The sequence below is a fragment of the Saimiri boliviensis genome, chromosome 4 (genome assembly GCF_048565385.1).
Source record: "Saimiri boliviensis isolate mSaiBol1 chromosome 4, mSaiBol1.pri, whole genome shotgun sequence".
Lineage (NCBI taxonomy): Eukaryota > Metazoa > Chordata > Mammalia > Primates > Cebidae > Saimiri > Saimiri boliviensis.
This window is the reverse complement of record NC_133452.1, coordinates 13,436,251-13,457,411: the sequence shown is the minus strand read 5'-3', so window position 1 is coordinate 13,457,411 and position 21,161 is coordinate 13,436,251. Positions and strand designations below refer to the sequence as shown.

At 42.0% G+C, this 21,161-nt stretch overlaps 1 protein-coding gene and 1 non-coding gene across 2 annotated transcripts in view; both read left to right on the top strand.

The window, feature by feature from the left end:
- The first annotated feature begins 1,001 nt into the window (after positions 1 to 1,001).
- LOC141584182 (uncharacterized) overlaps positions 1,002 to 21,161 on the top strand; it is a 28,720-nt gene continuing 8,560 nt past the window's right edge. The window contains exons 1-3 of the mRNA XM_074397087.1: positions 1,002 to 1,139; positions 4,358 to 4,429; positions 9,688 to 10,358. Coding sequence (XP_074253188.1) covers positions 1,002 to 1,139; positions 4,358 to 4,429; positions 9,688 to 10,332 — 855 coding nt within the window. The 3' untranslated portion in view covers positions 10,333 to 10,358. The remainder of the gene's footprint in view (positions 1,140 to 4,357; positions 4,430 to 9,687; positions 10,359 to 21,161) is intronic.
- On the top strand, positions 10,492 to 10,595 carry LOC120363407 (U6 spliceosomal RNA). The gene has a single exon (XR_005578963.1). It is a non-coding gene; the product is annotated as a U6 spliceosomal RNA (small nuclear RNA).

The window sequence follows — 21,161 nt, the reverse complement described above, 5'->3', positions numbered from 1 at the left end:
ACTGGGTTTACTTCAGTAAGGAAAACCACAGAATCTAGACGGAGAAAGTAGAGGACAAAATCCAAGGGAGGATAAAGAAAGTTGTGCACATATTACCAAGTAACAGTAAGAAATACCGATAACTAACTTGAGAAGACTTTAAAAAGAAGATAATGCTGAGTACCAGCCGACACCAACATGGAGGACTACAGAGGAAAATTTAAGTGAAAAATTCCTAAGCTCCTTTATTAGTCTGGAGGAGAAGGAAGATACTAATTAACTTTACATTGCTTAAGAATTTTTTAAAAATCAATATTAAAAGAATAGAATTATGATGCATAATTTATAAACCAAAAGAGGGGGAAAGAAGGAAAATAACAGAATATAACAATGAGATATTGACAATTCAACGAAAGACGGGAATGAGAGGGATGGGAAAATACCCAGAAATACAAAATCCAAATCAATTCCAAATAAATCTAAATAAACAGCCTAAAAATATATTGAGTGATGCATAATAAGTTATATGAATACATACATATTTTTAAAAATAATTAAATATAAAATATTGTTCATGGCCAGATATATGAAGAAAAGCATAAAAACAGGCCTGGCATGGTGACTCATGCCTCTAATCCCAGTACTTTGGGAACCCTCAGCAGGAGGATCACTTTAGTGCAGGAGTTTGAGACCAGCCTGGCCAACACAGTAAGACCTTGTCTCTACAAAAAATCAACAAAATTAGCTGGGTGTAGTGGTGCATGCCTGTGATCCTAGCTACTCGGGGGGCTGAGTGGGAGAATTGCTTGAACACAGGAGGTTGCACTGAGCCGAAACTGTGCCACCATACTCCAGCCTTGGCAACAGAGCAAGAAACTGTATTAAAAAAAAAAAAAAAAAAGGAAAGAAAAAGAAAAACATAAAAACATGGGTGGGAAAGATAGTCATCAATTTCAAGAAAGTGGCTCTCTCCTGCAGGGAAGGAAGGATATTGAAATTGAAGACAGGTATAAAGAGGTTTCATGGGGGTACCTTCACATTTTTTCTATAATGAGAAACTAAAAACGAAGACAGAGAAGAAGGAGGAGGAAGAAGAGGAGGAAGGAAGGGAGATCAATGATGAACCATTCAGTCCAACAAGAATAATTGTACGAAAACAGGTAACAAGAAAACTGCCCCCTCAACAAATTAAGAAGCAAAGAAAAACAGATAAGGCATGAATACAAAATAAGACCTATGACGGTTGATTTAAAAAAGTTTGTCAGCTGGGCACGGTGGCTCACGCCTGTAATCCCAGCACTTTGGGAGGCCGAGGTGGGCAGATCATGGGGTCAAGAGATCAAGGCCATGTTGAAACCCAGTCCCTATAAAAAAAAAATAAATAAATAAAAAGGAAAAAAAAAGTTTGCCTTCAGTTACTGGCATTGGCTTTGACCTCCTAACTGGAAAAGAAAATGAATTTGCAAAAAGATTGATACTAGAATGAAGGATGACTATTGACTCTTGGATATTTTAATATTTGACAGAGTTTAGTGTATATATTTTAGAAGAGTCTTGTTTCCTTGAAATATTTACATATAAGAATAATTTAGGCCGGGCACGGTGGCTCACGCCTGTAATCCCAACACTTTGGGAGGCCGAGGCGGGTAGATCACGAGGTCAAGAGATCGAGACCATCTTGGTCAACATGGTGAAACCTCGTCTCTACTAAAAATACAAAAATTAGCTGGGCATGGTGGCACGTGCCTGTAGTCCCAGCTACTCGGGAGGCTGAGGCAGGAGAATTGCCTGAACCCAGGAAGCGGAGGTTGTGGTGAGCCGAGATCGCGCCATTGCACTCCAGCCTGGGTAACAAGAGCAAAACTCCGTCTCAAAAAAAAAAAAAAGAAGAAGAAAAATTTGACTAATTTAATAAAGACCTCTTTCTGAAGTCAAAAGGGTACAGTAGATCATTGGTTCTCAAACTTATTGATCTGAAAATTTGGGGGTAAAAAACTGCAAATGGTGCTGAACAAGTAAAAGACCCCTCAGGATGCTTCCAATTATTTTTTCTTTCTTTCTTTCTTTCTTTCTTTCTTTCTTTCTTTCTTTCTTTCTTTTTTTTGAGACAGAGTGTCACTCTGTCTCCCAAGCTAGAGTACAATAGCACAATCACGGCTCACTGCAGTATCAACCTCCTGGGCTCAAAATATCCTCCCTCCTTGGCCCCCTGAGTAGCTGGGACTACAGAAGCATGCCACCACACCTCGGTAACTTTTTAAAAATTTCTGTAGAGACAGGAATCTCACTATGTTGCCCAGGCTGGTCTCAACCTCCTGGGCTCAGCAATCCTCCCACCACAGCCTCCCAAATGCTGGGATTAAAGGTGTGAGCCAATTCTAAAACCCTCAAGCTAGGGAGGTCCCTCCACCCACCACCATTTGCCAGTATTAAGTAGAGGAGGAGGAGGGAAGGGAAGAAGGAGGGAGGAGAAAGGGGAGGAAGAAGAGGAAGAACTCAGAAGTAAAACTAAATCACTCACCTACTTTTACCTACTTGTTCTCTATCATTTCTCACTAAGGCAAAGAGATGGATGCAAAGAGAATTTGAATAAATTTGATAGCTTTCTACGCAGTTCTTCAGGTATTGGCCTCCTTTACCTTGGCCAGAGTCAAGAGAAAGGAGAATAGAATTATTTCTCTTTCAAACCAATGATCAGTGGGAAATTTTGCTACTGGTTTTTATTACTAAGTTTATGGCAGCTAAAAATAGAGCTTCTGGGCCAGGCGCAGTGGCTCACACCTATAATCCCAGCACTGTAGGAGGCTGAGGTAAGCAGATCACCTGAGGTCGGGAGTTTGAGACCAGCCTGACCAAAATGGAGAAACCCTGTCTCTACTAAAAATATAAAAGTAGCCGGGCGCGGTGGCTCAAGCCTGTAATCCCAGCACTTTGGGAGGCCGAGGCGGGTGGATCACAAGGTCAAGAGATCAAGACCAGCCGGGCACAGTGGCTCAAGCCTGTAATCCCAGCACTTTGGGAGGCTGAGGCGGGTGGATCACGAGGTCAAGAGATCGAGACCATCCTGGTCAACATGGTGAAACCCCATCTCTACTAAAAATACAAAACATTAGCTGGGCGTGGTGGCGCGTGACTGTAATCCCAGCTACTCAGGAGGCTGAGACAGGAGAATTGCCTGAACCCAGGAGGCGGAGGTTGCGGTGAGCCGAGATCGCGCCATTGCACTCCAGCCTGGGTAACAAGAGCGAAACTCTGTCTCAAAAAAAAAAAAAAAAAAAAAAATATAAAAGTAGCGGGGCATAGTGGATTACATGCCTGTAATCCCAATTACTCAGGAGGCTGAGGCAGGAGAATCGCTTGAACCCAGGAGGCAGAGGTTGCAGTGAGCCAAGATCATGCCATTGCACTCCAGCCTAGGCAACAAGAGTGAAACTCCATCTCAAAAAAAAAAATAATATATACATATATATAGAAAGAGAGAAAGAGAGAGAGAGAGAGAGAGCGTTTCTGCTCTTTTGTCTTTTCTCAAAGTGATGACAAACGTTTTTACCCAGACACCAAGACCACCAGACATTATTTCTTGGGCCAGACCTGTAAAGGCCTTCACTAACTGCAGGAGGGTCCCCTGGCACTCTGAGGATGATATGACCTCTACCATTCCAGCCAGAGGGAGAGTCTGAAATGGCATTTTTTCCCCAATACTCTTTTAGTATTGAGGTATAATTTACATTTTATAAAATGTACATAATTTAAATATGCAATTCTGTTAACTTCGATGAAACTATATACCCATCTCAATCAGGATACAGTGTAAAATCATTTTTAAAGGGAGTTTATTACCTGGATAGACCCAATAGCAATGAAGCACAATAACTTCTTCAATTTCCAAATCTTCTATTTGAAATGGTAGAAATAGCACCAAAGACTTACAGCTAATTAGAGACAGTGCAGCAAACTGCATTTTACCCCATCTGTAAGAACAGTTCTATTTTCCATAGTCACTTAGATAAGCAACAGTAAATGCTATAAATCACTGTAAAGTGATTTGTACTTTCAAGTACAAATCTTAACATTTATATGCTGAAAAGCGATTCATCATACTTTATTTCTTTCAAATTTCCTTACATTGCCACATGAATAAGCGATACATCTTATCTTCTGTCCTATCTGAAAAATCTGGATTAACAGCCTTGGCTGAATTCTATTCTAGCCACAGGGGTACAGGGCTACAAATAGTTCTTTTTAAGCCAAAAGAAAATAACAACAAATAACAGGCACACCTCACTCTGAAGTTCCTTTATTTTGGCTTAAGCCTCTCTTAACAGGCTCTTTTCAACCCTTTGGAGCATTATTAAACGATCCTACTATTGATTTTCAGCACTCGGTGCTGGTGAAAATGGAGCAACTTGCCGCTCTAATGACTGAAGTCCCCTCACTGTCTAAAGAACAGGTACAAAGGCAGAAGACGCACTTGGAGTTCATCCTTACAACCATCCTCATGACTTAGATTTCAACGCCTGGAAATAGGACAGGTGGGAAATAGGACATTGAATTCAACTCATCTCTCTTACTTAAATATAGCACTGCTGCTATTTCTGTTACTTATCTTGTGAAATTTTGTAAGTATTGGTATATTTTGCTATTCAGCATGAAGCTGTATGCTTCATTTCCACCTTTGAAATCCAAATTTCTAAGTAATCACTTTTAGGAAAGCATTCCTCTATTTTCAGCTTCATTCTCTATGGACCATTTATTTATTTGTGATGCCAAGCCATTGAGTAACCAGAGGTTACAGTAAGAATTCGTCATGGCAGTTTCCATCTTAAAAAGAAAAGCCTTCAAGACAAACAAACCATATTTTTAATGGGTAAAAGAAATGAACAGGCATTTCACATAAGAGGGAAAGAGAATAGTCTCATAAGTTCAACCTCATAAATCATCAGGAAAATGCAAATTAAAGCCACAGTGAGACACTATTTCACACCCCATCAGATTAGCAAAAATCTGTAGTCTGACAACACCAAGTGTTGCTGAGGATGTAAAACTACAGAAACTCTCACACAAATTGGTATGGGGTGGGGAGGTGTCTAAATGGGTAAAGCATGTTGGAAAGCAATGTGTATTACCTAGTAAAGTTGGTGCACACACCCTCTATCCTAGGCATTCTGTTCTGGGAGACATATGTACACACACACACACACACACACACACACACACGACTGTATGTTAAGGTTAGGTGATATTAGATTAGTGTTCATTTTATTGTGTGACAATTCTGAAGTATTTAGGAGTGAAATGTCAAGATGTCTACAATTTTTAAATGGTTCAGCAAAAAAAACTTTGTAAAAAAATTGTGGAGAGAGACAAGGAGAAAGAGAGAGAAACAGAGAAAGCAAATGTGATAAAATGTCTTGAAAAGGGAGCAGCAGGCTCTGGGGGCAGAGTCTGCAAGTTTGAATCATGGCTCTGGCAATGACTGATTGTAATCTGGGTCATTTATTGAAGCTTTCTCTACCTTGGCTTAGTCATCTGCAGAACAGGAGTAGTACTGGTATATACTTGATAGAGATGTGGCATTAAATAAAGTAATTCATGTGAAGTACTCCAAGCAGTTGCTGCTTTCTCATAGCCTTCAATAAATAGTAGTTATTACTTCTGTTAGTTCCATTCTGCAGATGATATAAGTTGAGACTCAAAAAAGTGAAGTATCTTCTTGGGCCATGTAACTGGCTGTTGGTGGTTGAGCTGGAGGACCAGAGCCTCGGGGAAGCTCCCTGACTGAAAAGCAGATGGCCCATGGGCCGGGCACAGTGGCTCACACCTGTAATCCCAGCACTTTGGGAGGCCAAGGAGGGCAGATCACAAGGTCAGGAGTTCAAGACCAGCCTGATCAACATGGTGAAACTCTGCCTCTACTAAAAATACAAAAAATTAGCAGGGCACGGTGGTGTACACCTGTAATCCCAGCTACTCAGGAGGCTGAGACAGGAGAATCACTTGAACCAGGGAGGCGGAGGTTGCAGTGAGCTGAGATTGTGCCACTGTGCTGCATTAACATGAAGAGTATAAAAAACTAAATCAAAATACCTTCTTTATTTTATTCTGAAAGATTTTAGCTGCTCTAGTGACAAAGGACTGATTAATCCACTAAAGTGACCATGAAGAAGATAAATCAGAAATGTTTGGGAGTCGGGTACATTGGCTCACATAATCCTAGCACTATGGGAGGTCGAGGAGGGTGGATCACCTGCAGTCGAGACCAGCCTGGCTAACATGGCAAAAACCTGTCTCTACTAAAAATACAGAAATTAGCCGGCTGTGGTGGTGCATGCCTGTAATTCCAGCTATTAAGGAGACTGAGGCAGGAGAATCACTAGAACCCAGGAGGCAGAGATTGCAGTGAGCCGAGATGATGCCACGGCACTCCAGCCTAGGTGACAGAACAAGACTCTGTCTCAAAAACAGTTTTGGTTTAAAACCACATTGAACTTCATCATGGCACTTTTTATAGGAGTGAGAAATTACTATCTAGATATTTAATAGGTGAATAGTAATAAACCAAATAAATATTCTTACATCGAACAAATTTGCAGCCATTAAAATTGTATTTTTAATGAATATTTAGTGATAAGATGAAATGTTCACTGTATTATTATAAATTAATGTTATATTAAATTTAAAAATATAGGATCCTCAAACATTAAATATAATTATAAATGTATACATAACACAGAGCTACAGATGCACACACATAGGCATATGTGTGTGTATATGTGTATATAACATATATGAATGCATACATGACATATAATGTATTTATGTGTACATAAGTGATTTCTGCATTTATGTGTACATATATAGAGGCATATATGGTATACTGGATTCTGTGTGTGTGTGTGTGTTTAGCACAGAAAAACCTGGAAGTTTATATACCAAAAAGATTTTTAAGTAGTTAGAAGTGGGTTTCTCTGAATGTAGAGATGGGGAATGACTTTTCCTTTTTTTTTTTTTTCTCTCATTGACTGTGTATTCTTATGTTTCTACAGTGAAAATATAAAACTACTGACTCTGGAGAACAATTTGGCAGTATCTAATAAAGTTGCAGATTGTATACATAAAATCCTGAAACATTTTTACTCCTGGATGAAAGTCTTTACATGTGCACGATGCAACACAGACGAGAGGGTTCACACCAACACAGTTTACAACAGAGAAAAAGTAGAAACAAGGCTAGGCACGGTGGCTCATGCCTATAATCCTAACACTCAGAAGGTGGAGGCCAGAGGATTGCCTGAGCCCAGGAGGTTGAGACTAGCCTGGACAACATTATGAGACCTCCTCCCTACAAAACATAAGAAATAATTAGCCTAGCGTAATGGTGCACACCTGTGGTCCCAGCTGCTTGGGAGGCCGAGGTAGGAGAATCACTTGAGCCCTGGAGGTTGAGACTGCAGTGAGTCGAGATCATGTCACTGCACTCCAGCCTGGGTGACAGAGCAAGACCCGGTCTGGGAAAAAAAAAAAAAAAAAAAAAAAAAAAAAAAACCAAGATGTAAACAATTTATATTTATATCCATCAACAACAGAAGCATGGCCATTCTAGACAATGGATACCTCAGCAGCAGAGCTGCTGTCATCAATGTGTATATATAGAAAAATATTGGGATATAGCTGGAGTGATACAGCTGCCAACTGCAGAAATATAAGCACAGTATGATACCGTTCATATAAAGATGGTTTAAAATGCAAAATAATGGCCAGGTGAGGTCGCTCACACCTGCAATCCCAGCACTTCAGGAGGCCCAGGGGGTCGGATCACAAGGTCAGGAGTTCGAGACCAGCCTGGTCGACATGGTGAAACCCATCTCTACTAAAAACACAGAAATTAGTCAGGCATGGTAGTGTGCACCTGTAATCCCAGCTACTTGGAAGGCTGAGGCAGGAGAATCGCTTGAACCTCAGAAGCAGAGGTTGCAGTGAGCCAAGATTGTGCCACTGCACTCCAGCTTGGGCGAAAGAGCAAGATTCCATCTAAAAAAATTAAAAATGCAAAATAACACTTTATGATGTATTGTTTATGTGCATATGCCTGTACATATGTAGTAAAAATTTAAATGCATGGAAACAGTAAACTCCTAATATAAGGTAATGCTTATCGCTGGAATTTGAAGAAGGGAAATGAGATTAGGAAGGGGACGGGTCAGTAGTGAGGGGCTTCAATTACATCTGCAAGGCCTTATCTCTTGGGCTAAGTAGTGGACTACATATGGTGTGTTTTTGTTTGTTTGTTTTGGGTTGTTTTTGAGGCAGGGTCTCCTTCTGATGCCCAGCCTGGAGTGCAGTGGCGCAATCATGGCTCATGACAGCTTCAAACTTCCTGGCTCAAGTCATCCTCCCACCTCAGCCTACATGTGTTTATTATAAAATTCTCTGTAGGTGTTTGTCTGTATGCCTGAAATGTTTCATAATTTGAAAGTAGTACTCATATAATGAAATTCATTAAAAATTAAATGTGTCTCTAAAAATGTAACTAATTGAAGGTACAATCATAAACTTTTGAAATAATTTGAAAAAATATTTTTACATTTTTATTTTTGGCAAAAACAGGATTTCCAAACCATTTAATTTCTCCAAAACAAATTATTTTTAATGAGAATACTTGATTGTCATTATTACTCAATTTTTTTTTTAACCTCAAAGTGTCTCCACCGGAGGGAAAAATTAAGACAAAACACTTCCCTTCCTAAAAAGAATACATGTCTAAAAGAGAGAGACAGTGAAGCCACTGTATATGTAAAAAGTGGTAGTCATTTTATTCCACCAACATATTCTAAATTGAGGGGGAAATCCATGGCTAGAGCAGCCCCTGGGTGACTCAGCCCAGTTTCCAGGCTTGGCAGAGCCGATCAGCACAGCGTGGCCGACTCCGCCAGGGGCTGGATTACACATCTGCACGTGGTTCAACAGCTTCGTCAGTGCACCGGAGTCAAGCTAGCTTGAAAAGCAGGTAAGGAAAACACTCCGCGCAGTCCACATTTTCCCTTAAGGATAACTGCACTTTCAAGTCATGCTGCATTGTGCATGTCTGGGACCTCCAAAACACTATTTAAATTATGTGCATAAACCATTTCATCCCCTGTGAAATATATTTGTCTCTTCAAGAGAATTAAGGGACGACCCAGTCCCCAAGGGGCCCACACGTGAGGTGAGGACCCCCGCTCCACAAGATCAAAGAAGGTGGGTGTTTCAAGGGATCCACACTGTCTTTTTTTATTTTTATTATTATTTTTATTTTTACGTACTAACTTTTTTTTTTTTTTGAGGCGGAGTCTCGCTCTGTCTCCCAGGCTGAAGTACGGTGGCGCCATCTTAGCTCACTGCAACCTCCGCCTCTCGGGTTCAAGTGATTTTCCTATCTCAGCCTCCTGAGTAGCTGGGATTACAGGCATGCACCACAACACCCAGCTAATTTTTGTATTTTTAGTAGAGACGGGGGGGTTTCCGCCATGCTGGCCTGGCTGGTCTCGAACTCCTGACCTCAGGTGATCCACCCGCCTCAGCCTCTCCAAGTGCCGAGATGACAGGCGTCAGCCGCCGCGCCGAGCCATTAACTTCTCTTACAGCACACACTCTGTCTCAAAGGCTGGAGGGTTTAGGGACGCTCTCGTCCTTTCTGTGACCCACCCACCACAGTCTTGGGGTTAAAAGCGCCGGCTTAAAAGCTGGGAAATTCTACCTGACGGCCACGCGGTATCAGCAGCTCTGGCGAGTGGGAAACGTGGGGTTACAGGGCGGAGAAGCGCATCAGAAAGGAGGGCTGAGGCGAGAAACTACAGACTGAAGCTGGGAGGTCACAGAGCCTGCGTGGGGGCGGCAGGGGGGCGCGCGCGCTCCCGGCACAAGCCTCTGCGTCCGCGCGGGGCTCCACCGCGGGGCTCCTGGAACTCACAGGCTCCCCCGGAGCCTCTAAGAAGCGACTTGATTGACAGCAATTCTGTTTACACACCACACGCCCTCGGGGAGCCACACACCAGCGCCGGCGTTCCAGACGCTTCCTCTGCGCAGAGCCGGCCCGGGACGGCGGCGGGGCGGGCCCTGTGGCTCAAGTCCTCTCTCCCGCCCGCGCCCGCTGCCCGGGGAGGCGCCGGCCGCGCCGCAGGCCAGCCTGGGAAAGCGCCCAGCGGCTGGAGGCCTCCGGCTGCCTGTGCGTGCGCGGCTCTGCACTGCGCTCGGGACCTGTCGGGAGCACCGCACCGACACACAGACACGCACGTGCCGACGGACACACACACGCAACACTGCGTCGGTAGGAATAGCTCAGAGGTTCCCCTTCTTTCCATGCTTCGTAGCTGAATTCAGCGAGAAGAAATCACCTAAAGGTAACCCTTGCCCTGAGCCCTCCCTTAGGAAGAACGGAGAGATCACTCCGGAAAAGCCTGGAACCTTCTCCCGCTTAAGGGTGCGGGACAGCCCCCCGCGTCCGCTTTGGCTAGGCCAAAGATTGCTCCTTCCGTGCTCGCTTCGGCAGCACGTACACTAAAATAGGAACGACACAGAGATTAGCATGGCCCCTGCGCAAGGATGATACGCAAATTCGTGAAGCGTTCCATATTAAAAAATAATAAAAAAATTTTAAAATTTTAAAAAGATCGCTTCTTCCTTTTAGTCCTGGCTTTCCCTGTCACTAAAAAGCCTGCCTCTAACCTTAAATCTCATCTAAGCTTAAATATTACTACTTGCTTTGCAGTCGGTCGTAGAGGAATGTTAGTTTCAAAACTAAATTCAACACCTATTATGCAGAAGCCCCACACGGGAAAAATTCGCAGAGCTGAAGGGGGTTGCTGTGAATATCTCCTTAGATATTCAAGACAAGAAAAAGGCCCGTGGCGGCGCTGGTATTTGTGTAAAATCGTGCAGATGAGCTCATTGCGGCACAACCTATTTGAACTCAAGTTTCAGTGCAATGTAAATGAGAACTGACTTCATTCTTGACCTTTCTTTTTCCCTCCAAGTATTTCTCACTAGCCATTTTCATTTCCTCCTTTTCCTTCCATTCCCACCCTCGTCTTTCTGTCGTCTTCTTGAAGCAGAGCGCTTTTTCTCCACTCTCTGGAAGGCCAGAGAGGAGACAGGATTAGAGGCCTGTACGCAGGGGAAATCCTATCCATTTGAAAAGGACGAGAGCAGACCAGGGGACTTCCGCGCTTCTCCTGCCAAGTTCATACGCTAGGAGAAGCAGCTGGGTCGGGTCTGTACACGCTTTTCTGTTCTGCAGCTCACAGAATTTTTTTGTCACTTAACTTCAGTGATCTGCGGTGCCGCCGAAGGCAGGTAGCACACCTGAATCGTAAAGCTTCAGAGGAGTTGAGTTCAAAGTTTTATTTTCTACTTGTAAAGCCCTCAATAAATTAGGGCAAAGGTACTTGGAACTCTGCCTTGCCCTGGCGTTCCTCTGGGATCGTTCAGATTGGCTAAGCAATCTGCTCTTGAGAAACCAGGTGGAGAGAGACCTGGGTGGAGAGATGCGGGGGTTGTTTGTGGAACTTTCTCCTCCTCTGTGGCAGCCGCCAGCGTCTCAGGAGCAATCCTGCAGCCTTACCACCAGGGCGAGGTGGTGTCGACCCGTCTTTGTTGTGCAAGTGGCTGATCACAGAGTGTCCCAGCGGAGTGTTCCTGGCCGGCGCATGAATGAGGAAATGGGTCGACACGATTTCTGGGCAGCAGGATTGGAATGCAACACGCCCCCCAACCCCACCTTCCTTGCACCCCCTTCTTCTTTAGATAGCTCACAAAGAGAAGCTAAATGCTTCCTGTCGATTAAAGTGATATAGTAGCTGTGTAGTCAAACATTCTGAACAAATCTAAGCTGATCCGTAAAAAAGCAACTAATTCTTACTGTTCTTTTTTTGTTTGTTTCTGAGATAGAGTCTTGCTCGGTAACCCAGGCTGGAGTGCGGCGGCACGATCTTAGTTCACTACAACCTCTGCCTCCCGGGTTCAAGCGATTCCCCTGCCTCAGAACTCCCAGGTAGCTGGGGTTACATGTGCCTGCCACCACACCCGGCTATTTTTTGTAGTTTTAGTAGAGATGGGGTCTTACCATGTTGGCCAGGCTGGTCTCAAACTCCTGACCTCATGTGATCCACCCACCTCAGCCTCCCAAAGTGATTGGATTACAGATGTGAGCTACCATGCCCGACCTAATTCTTACTTTTCAGTTTCTCTTATCTTTATGTGGAATCATATTTTGTTCTGGCTCTCTACGGTTTTTACAGTTCCAACAAAATAGTTTTTAAGATTTTTAAATTTATATTAACAGAGGAGTTCTTGTCTTTTTTCTGTGAACACTGTCTGCCTGCATATCCCCTGATGCTCTAGCAACTAACATGCCTTTGAATCCTGGCTGCAGAGGTGACACTGGTGTCATTTTCCAGGTGGTGCTGACTGTCTCCCCAGGGACAACGTGGAGACCCTGGGACTTTGTATGTAGGATCTGAGACACAGGTGGGAATGTAGGGCAACAGAAGAAGTTCTCTTAGGGTTGCTTCATTCCAGACCCCTGGGATGCCCCCACAGTTACAACAAAATTCTGTTCTGAAAGATCTGTCCATTCAAATCAGGCTCCCAAAGCCAAGACAAACAATGAAACCCATGACCACAGCAACAAAAGTAGGTGAGAGTATGAACCATGGTGAGATCAGCCCCCTAAAGAGTGAGCTTGTTGATTTCATTCACGTCTTCTTTTTGAATGGACTGGAAATTAGAAAAAAAAAAAAGGAGACTTTCTTCCAGAAGAAAACAAAAAGAGAAACTGAACCACTTTCTACAGATAAAGGAAATATCTCTCATTGTGCTTCATGAAAGTGATCTAAAATTATTGGAAGTGAGATCCAGAAGACATATAAACTCACATGGATGAGGCTAGCATGACCGTCCAAGGCAGTCTCTGTGATCGTCATGGTGACACCAGCCACTTCTCCTCTCATATTATTTACTAGTAGGTAATATTAGTCCATTCTCACGCTGCTCTAAAGAACTGTCTGAGACTAGGTAATTTATAACAGAAAGAGGTTTCATTGACGCACAGTTCCACATGGCTGGAGAGGCCTCAGGAAACTTACAGTCATGGTGGAAGGGGAAGCAAACACGTCCTTCTTCACATGGAGGCAAGAGAGAGAAGTGCCAAGCAAAGTGGAGAAATGCCCGTTATAAAACCATCGGATCTCATGAGAACTCACTATCACAAGAACAGCATAGGGATAATAGTCCCCATCATTCAATTACCTCCCACTGAGTCCCTCCCACAACACATGGGTATTATGGAAACTACAATTCAAGATGAGACTTGGGGACAGGCACAGTGGTTCAAGCCTATAATCCCAGCACTTTGGGAGGCCAAGACAGCTAGATCACAAGGTCAGGAGTTAGAGACCAGCCTGTCCATCATGGTCAGGCCAACCTGTCTCTACTAAAACTACAAAAGTTAGCCAGGCGCAGTGGCAGGCACCTGTAATCCCAGCTACTCAGGAGGCTGAGGCAGGAGAATTGCTTGAACCCAGGAGCCGAGATCACGACACTGCACTCCAGCCTAGGTGACAGAGCAAGAGTCTGTCTCAAAAAAAAAAAAAGAAAAAGATGAAATTTGGTTGGAAGGTGGGGGCATAGCCAAACCATGTCATAGGTGTTCTGCTTAGGGCAAAGAATTTCTTTCCACTTTACTCAAGAGAATGGTCGTGCTTATAGTAATTTACCTCAGTGTCCTCTACAGCATTTTGCTGAGGAATCAAATTCATCTGTTGTTATGGGAAGCGTGCAGATTTTTAGGGAACTGAGATGAGAAAATTCTTTGGCTGGAATAATTTGTTCTTTATTTTACTAAGTCTCTCAGTAACATAGTGAACCTATCCGGGTGGTAAACAGATTCAAAGTCATAGGGGAAATGACCCAAACATTTTATTTTGTTTTTGCTCTTTTGTTATGCTATCTAAGTAAATTAGAAAATCGATACTCCAAGCAAAGTAGGCTTTACTTGCACCCTCACAAATAAACTAGACACATGTCCTAAAAAAATTTAAAAAACAGCCAGGCACAATGGCTCACACCTGTAATCCCAGCATTTCAGGAGGCTGTGATGGAAGAATCACTTGAGGCCGGGAGCTAGAGACCAGCCTGGGCTGCATAGTAAGACTCTGTCTCTACAATAAAAATTGAAAAAATTACCCATGTGTGGTGTCATATGCCTGTTATCCCAGCTACTCAGGAGGTTGAGGCGGGAGGATTGCTTGAACCCAGGAGTTTGAGGCTGCAGTGAACTATGATTACACCATTGCACTCCAGGCTAGGTGATAGAGTGAGACTTTTGTCTGTTAAAATTAATTAATTAATTAATTAATTAATTAATTAAAATAAGCCAGCTACAGTGGCTCATGCATGTAATTCCAGCACTTTGGGAGGCCAAGGCAGGCAGATCACAAGGTTAGCAGTTCAAGACCAGCCTGATTAACATGGTAAAACCATTTCTCTACTAAAAATACAAAAATTAGCTGGGTGTAGTGGTCCATGCCCGTAATCCCAGCTACTATGGAGGCTGAGGCAAGAGAATCACTTGAACCCTGGAGGTGGAGGTTGCAGTGAGCAGAGACTGTGCCACTGCACTCCAGCCTGGGTAACAGTGTGAGACTCCATCTCAATAAATAAATGCATAAATAATAAAATAAAAAACAACTTTTATTTTTCGAGACGGAGTTTCACTCTTATTGCCCAGGCTGGAGTGCAATGGCTCTATCTCAGCTCACTGCAACCTGTGCATCCTGGGTTTAAGTGATTGTCCTGCCTCAGCCTCCTGACTAGCTAGGATTACAGGTGCCTGCCATCACCCCCAGATAATTTTTTGCTTTTTTAGTGAAGATAGGGTTTCATCATGTTGGCCAACCTGGCCTGAAACTGCTGACCTCAGGTGATCCACCCACCTTGGCCTCCCAAAGTGCTGTGATTACAGATGTGAGCCACCGTGCCTGGCCAAAAAAACTCTTAATTAAATAATGTTGCAAAAAACAATTTTTTATAATCAGCAGACCAAAGGACCATTCATAGAATAAGAGATAGATGGACCATTCATAGAATAAGAGATAGATGGATTGGACTGATGGGGAAGTAGGGGGAATTAATTTAAGTTACTGATTGTTCCTTTTCTCAAAATTCTTTGGCAAAAATTAAATTACACCAAGTGTCTATGAGTTATATGATGATAAGGCCATCAAACTTGTTTCATTAAACATTTCCCTTATCTTACAACTGTCTAAACAGGAATTTTCCCATTGAGCACCCTACCAATCCAGAGTTAGGATTATGCTGCAATCTAGAAGGTCTTGTGTATCAAATGTTAATATTTGCATAGTTATTAAAACATTTGATATTTTATACAGGGGATCTGTAAAATTAAATATAGCATGCTATTTATAATATTGGGAAAGAGTATAAATAGAAAATTATGTTCTAGCCTTTGGTGTTTTGTTTTGTTTTTGAGATGGAATCTTGCTCTGTCGCCCAGGCTGGAGTGCAGTGGTGTGATCTTGGCTCACTGCAACCTCTGCCTCCCAGGTTCAAGTGATTCTCCTGCCTCAGCCTCCCAAGTAGCTGGGATTACAGGCATGTGCTACCATGCCCAGATAATGTTTGTATTTTTAGTAGAAAGGGGGTTTTGCCCTGTTGACCAGGCTGGTCTCAAACTCCTAACCTCAGGTGGTCTGCCTGCCTCGCCTCCGAAAATGCTGGAATTACAGGTGTGAGCCACCACACCTGGCCCCTAGCCTTTGTTTTTTGCTGGAACACTTGTAAGATGACATATGCAAGTGGTAGGTATAAGGATACATTTTTAAAGTACAACATTTAAGCAAAAGCTTTCATGTTATGTTGTGTCATGATCTTCAGACTGCATCTATTCACCGACTTGTTTTCCAAGCAAAATATTAAATAGAAGCCAAATAAATAAAACAAATGTAAACAGAGTTGTTGAGGGAGCAGTGGAGGGACATTGGCCATCTGCACCCTCTAAAGGGCCACAAATGTCCCTCCGGACCTCGAGGAACATGAAAGCCGGGATAGTAAGGCTTATTTAAAAGAAAATAAATAGGCTGGGCGAGGTGGCTCACCTGTAATCCCAGCACTTTGGGAGGCCGAGGCGGTTGGATGAAAGGTCAGGAGTTTGAGACTAGCCTGGCCAACATGGTGAAATGCTGTCTCTACCAAAAATTTTAAAAAATTAAAAAAAATAGCTGGGTGTAGTGGCGGGCGCCTATAATTCTAGCTACTTGGCAGGCTAAGGCAGGAGAATCACGGAATCTGGGAGGCAGAGGTTGCAGTGAGCTGAGATCAGGCCACTGCACTCCAGCCTGGGCAACAGAGAAAGATTCTGTCTCAGAAAAAAAAAAAAGAAAAGGTGCTGTTTAAGATCACATATTTTTTTCTTCTAACTGCATGCATGAATGTGTTTGTGTGCGTTTGTGAAATACTATTCAATTAATATCCAGTTCTTATTTCTATCATTGTTACTTTCAAGCTGTAACTTTTGTGCCATTTTAGGATCATGCAATACACAGATAAAGAAATATTTGTCTGTAAGTTTCAAATTTCATTTTTTAAAAATCTCGGCAGTACAAAAAAGGTCGAAGGGCATGCAAGGGCCAAAATGCATGTGGCCTGGAGGACATTATTTAGATACACATTTCTATTTTATAGAATAACAGTAGCATCTCAATAAGTGTCGAATTATGATTGGAACTCTAGAGATAATTTCACCCATACCCTGATTTTTTTCATCTGAGAAGGCTGAGGGACTTCACGAGCTCACAGTGATGCAAACCAGACCAGAACACAATTATCTTTCTCCCCAAGGCATGTGCTCGTCCCACACGCCATGTATTGCACTGTTGAAATAAACATGAAATTTTTACAACTTGAAAATATCAAAATCAGCTATTGGCTGAAATCGGCTGAATCTTCCTACATTTGCTTGGATGGTCAAGAGAACAGATTGTGTCCAACTGGAAAGGGTATGAGCATCCTTGCACAGCGTGTCACCTGCCGAAAAGATTTCAGGAGCGAAGGTATAGGAAATCAGGCAGAGAATCAAAGAGTAATGAGACACACAACATATTCACATCTTCTTTATAAAGCAGAGGTTGATAAGCACACAAGTTTGCCAATGTGAGGCTGAGAAAGAAAGGCCGAAACTTTGGTTTAATCGGATTTGAAGTTTTCCACTTTTGGAGAGTACTTTTCCCATGAAACTCAAGCAGAAATTGTGGAAGAGACAAAACCAGAAACAGACCTCCTCATAAATCCAAAGCATTAAATCTTAGGCTGAATAGGAAGGTCTATGATTTTGGCCTATTACGTATGTACAGTTAAAAATAAGAGAATTTCATGTGACTTTTATCTAGCATAAGATTCTTTATGTATATGTCACATACATTTTCAAATTGGATGCTCAGTGCTACATTTCTTTAGACACGTCATTCTCTGATTCAAGCTAAGTTGGAATTGCTTAAGTTCTTTGGGGGCTTTCAAGAGAAATACTAGAAAAGAATCTGCTGTGAACCAAATTAATACACTCATCTCCATTTTAGGTTTTGGCAGCTTTGCTTCTGCCAGGGAATACTAGCTCCTGTAATTGTAGTCATTGTGCAACTAATTGTATATACAATTATATTGCATGCATTTTGATGTTTGTAAATGCAAATGCTTTAGAGTGAGAAACCACTACAGACTGAAATGAGGGAGATGGACCAGTGGGTGGATCTGTGGGTGTGGTCACCTGGCCAAGCCTATCCACTGGGTCTTGTAATTCGGCTCCAGCTAGGAGCTTCCCCACCCTTCAACGTAGTTTGGCAAGTGGAGGATACTTGTCTTTGTAAAAGCATCTGGGGTACTTTGGGCAATGCTAATATTTCCTATCCAATTTATTCAGATTATATTATCTAAGATCTTTATTTTAAAATTAGGTGTATTTTAAAATTAGGTGATCTATACAGTATTTGAAGTTTCTTAAGAACATAGGTAAAAGGAAAAGGAAAAGTGTTTTGATATGTTATGTAATACTTGCTCAGCCTACCTCACAGAATTAGTGTCAGGATCAAATAAATTTGAAAATCGTAAAAGACATTGCAAACTGTAAAAAGCTATTCACATCTATTGATCTATATACAACTTTGAATTACATTTCAGCATTGAAATAAACACGAAAAGTTCAGATGACCACTTCAGCCCCGTCCTATAAGAACATGTGATGTTCATATTTTCTTCAGAAGCTTTATTGAAGTATAATTTACATAACATAAAATCCATTTATTCTAAAAATACAGCTCAAATATTTTTAGTAAATGTATACAGATGTGCAGCTCTCGTAGAATCCATTTTAGATTCTATTTCAGGACATTTCTAAGACCCTAAAAATGTTCTCCTGCCTATTTGCAGTTAATCTCTGCTCTCACTCCAAGCTCCAAGAAATTCCTGATGTGTTTTCTGTCTCTATAGATCTGCCTTTCCTGGACATTGCATATGAATAGGGTCATATAAATATAGTCTTTTGCATCTGGCTTCTTTCATTTAACGTATTTTTTCAAGATTCATCTATATTGAAACATGTATCCGTTTTTGTTTCTTTTTATTGCTGAATAGTATTCCATTGTAGGACTATATTACATCTTGTTTATCCACTCACCAGCTGATGGACATTTGGGTTTTTTAAAATTTGGGACTGTAATGAATAATGCTGCTGTGAACATTTACATACATATCTTTGTTTGAACATAGGTTTTCATTCCCGTTGGGTAGATTATTAGGATTGAATTGCTGTGTTTATAGCAAACTGATGTTTAACTTTTTAAGAAACTACCCATCTAGCCAGGCACAGAAGCTCATGCCTGTAATCTCAGTGTTTTGGGAACCTGCGACAGCAGGATCACTTGAGGCCAGCAGTTCAAGACCAGGCTGGGCAACATAATGAGACCCTGTCTCTGCAAAAAATAAAATTAGCTGGGCATGCTGGTGTGCTTCTGTGGTCCCAGTAACATGAGAGGCTGAAACAGAATAATCGCCTGAGCCCAGGAGCTTGAGGATGCAGTGGGTTACGATGGTGCTACTACACACCAGCCTAGGTGCGGAGCAAGACCCTGTCTCAAAAGGAAGGAAAGAGGGAGGGAAAATGACAGTCTGTTATCCCAAGTGGCTGTATCATTTTACATTCCCACCAGCAACATACACAGCTTCCAGCTTCTCCACATCCTCACCAACACCTGGCATTGTCTGGCTTTTTGATGATAGCCGTCCTAGTGGTATGTCATGGTATCTCCTTATGATTTTGATTTGTAAGATTTGCATATCCCTGATGCTTAATGAGTTGAGCATCTTCTTAATGTGGTTATTAGCCATTCGTTTATCTTTTCTGTTGAAATATCTGTTCTGGTCTTTTGACCATTATTAAAACTGTGTCAGGCTGAGTGTGGTGGCTCATGGCTGCAATCCCAGCACTTTGGGAGGCTGAGGCGGAAGGATCACTGGAGTCCAGGAGTTCGAGACCAGACTGGGCAACATAATGAGATGCTGTCTCTACAAAAAATTTAAAAATTAGCTGGACATGGTGGCACAAACTGGTAATTCCAGCTACTGGGAAGGCTGAGGCTGGAGGATTGCTTGGATTCCGAAGTCAAGGCTGCAGTGAGTTGTGATCACACCACTGCCCTCAAGCCTGGATGACAGACATTATTTGTTCCTTACCATTAATTGTCACTTCACTTTACACTGTTTTGTGGCTTCTTTTATTCTGTTGTCTTCCACTGATATTAAACTTCTGTACTGTTATTTACCTTTTAATGTACATATTTTTTCTTTCCCAATCTTGATTTTTAAACTCCCTTAAGAAGAGTACTTCTACCTTATTCATTCTGTTCTACAGTAAGCCTAACAAAATACCCTGAAAATAATAAATCTTCAATAAATATTTCTGACAGAAATAATAAAAAGCTCATTGTCTTTATGTAAATATTGTCAGCATATCTGGTATCATAATTTAATATGTTCCATTGAATTTTGTTTCTTTATTGCTTACTGTGGACATCAGAGTCTTTAGTTTTAAAATCAATTTTGAAGCCTCAGCACTTTGGGAGTCTGAGGCAGGAGGATCACTTGAGTCCAGAAGTTTGAGACCAGCCTGGGCAACAAACAGAGACCCCACCTCTACAAAAAATGCAAAAATTAGCCATGCATGGTGATGAATGCCTCCCATAGTGTTCTCAGCTTCAGAGAAGGTTGAGGCAAGAGGATCACTTGAGCTCAGGAAGTCAAGGCTGCAGTGAGTTATGTTTGTGCCTCGGCACTCCAGCCTGGTGACACAGCAAAACTCAATGTAAATAAATAAATAAATAAGCAGTTTTGAAAAGAAGAAGTGTATCCGAATGTAAACTAGGACAAACAGATTTAATTACCAGAGAAACATTTTTTAAAATTCTAAGGCTGGTTGCAGTGGCTCACGCCTGTAATCCTAGCACTTTGGGAGGCCAAGGTGGATGGATGACCTAAGGACAGGAGTTCAAGACCAGCATGACCAATATGGTGAAACCCCGTTTCTACTAAAATTACAAAAATTAGCCAGGCATGTTGGCATGCACCTGTAGTCCCAGGTACTTGGGAGGATGAGGCAGGAGAATCGCTTGAGCCCAGAGGCAGGGGTTGCAGTGAGCCAAGATAGCACCACTGCACTCCAGCCTGGGCAACAGAGTAAGACTCCGTTTTGAAAGAAAAAATAAATTCTAAGGAAACTCTAAAAGATATAGTAATTAATAAGCTTAAATAAAATAAATTCAAAAATTTAGGCACTCTACTTTTTATCCAAATATCCCTGCATACCTTAACAAAAACAGCAATCACATGATTGATCACAAAGGGGCAAGTCTCTCAAGTGCACCGAAGGCTAAGTAGAAAGCAAACCAAACACCTCACCTATCACCAGTACTTTGGACCCAAAAGTAAAGATTTCAAATTATATATATAAATTTACTTATGTATAAGCCTGAGTGTAAAACAGAAACAACTTCCCCTATTACTAGTAAATAACAGGAAAAAAAAAAAAACTTTCGAGCCTTACCTGGAAGGATGCCAAAGATATACACTTGAGAATATTTTAA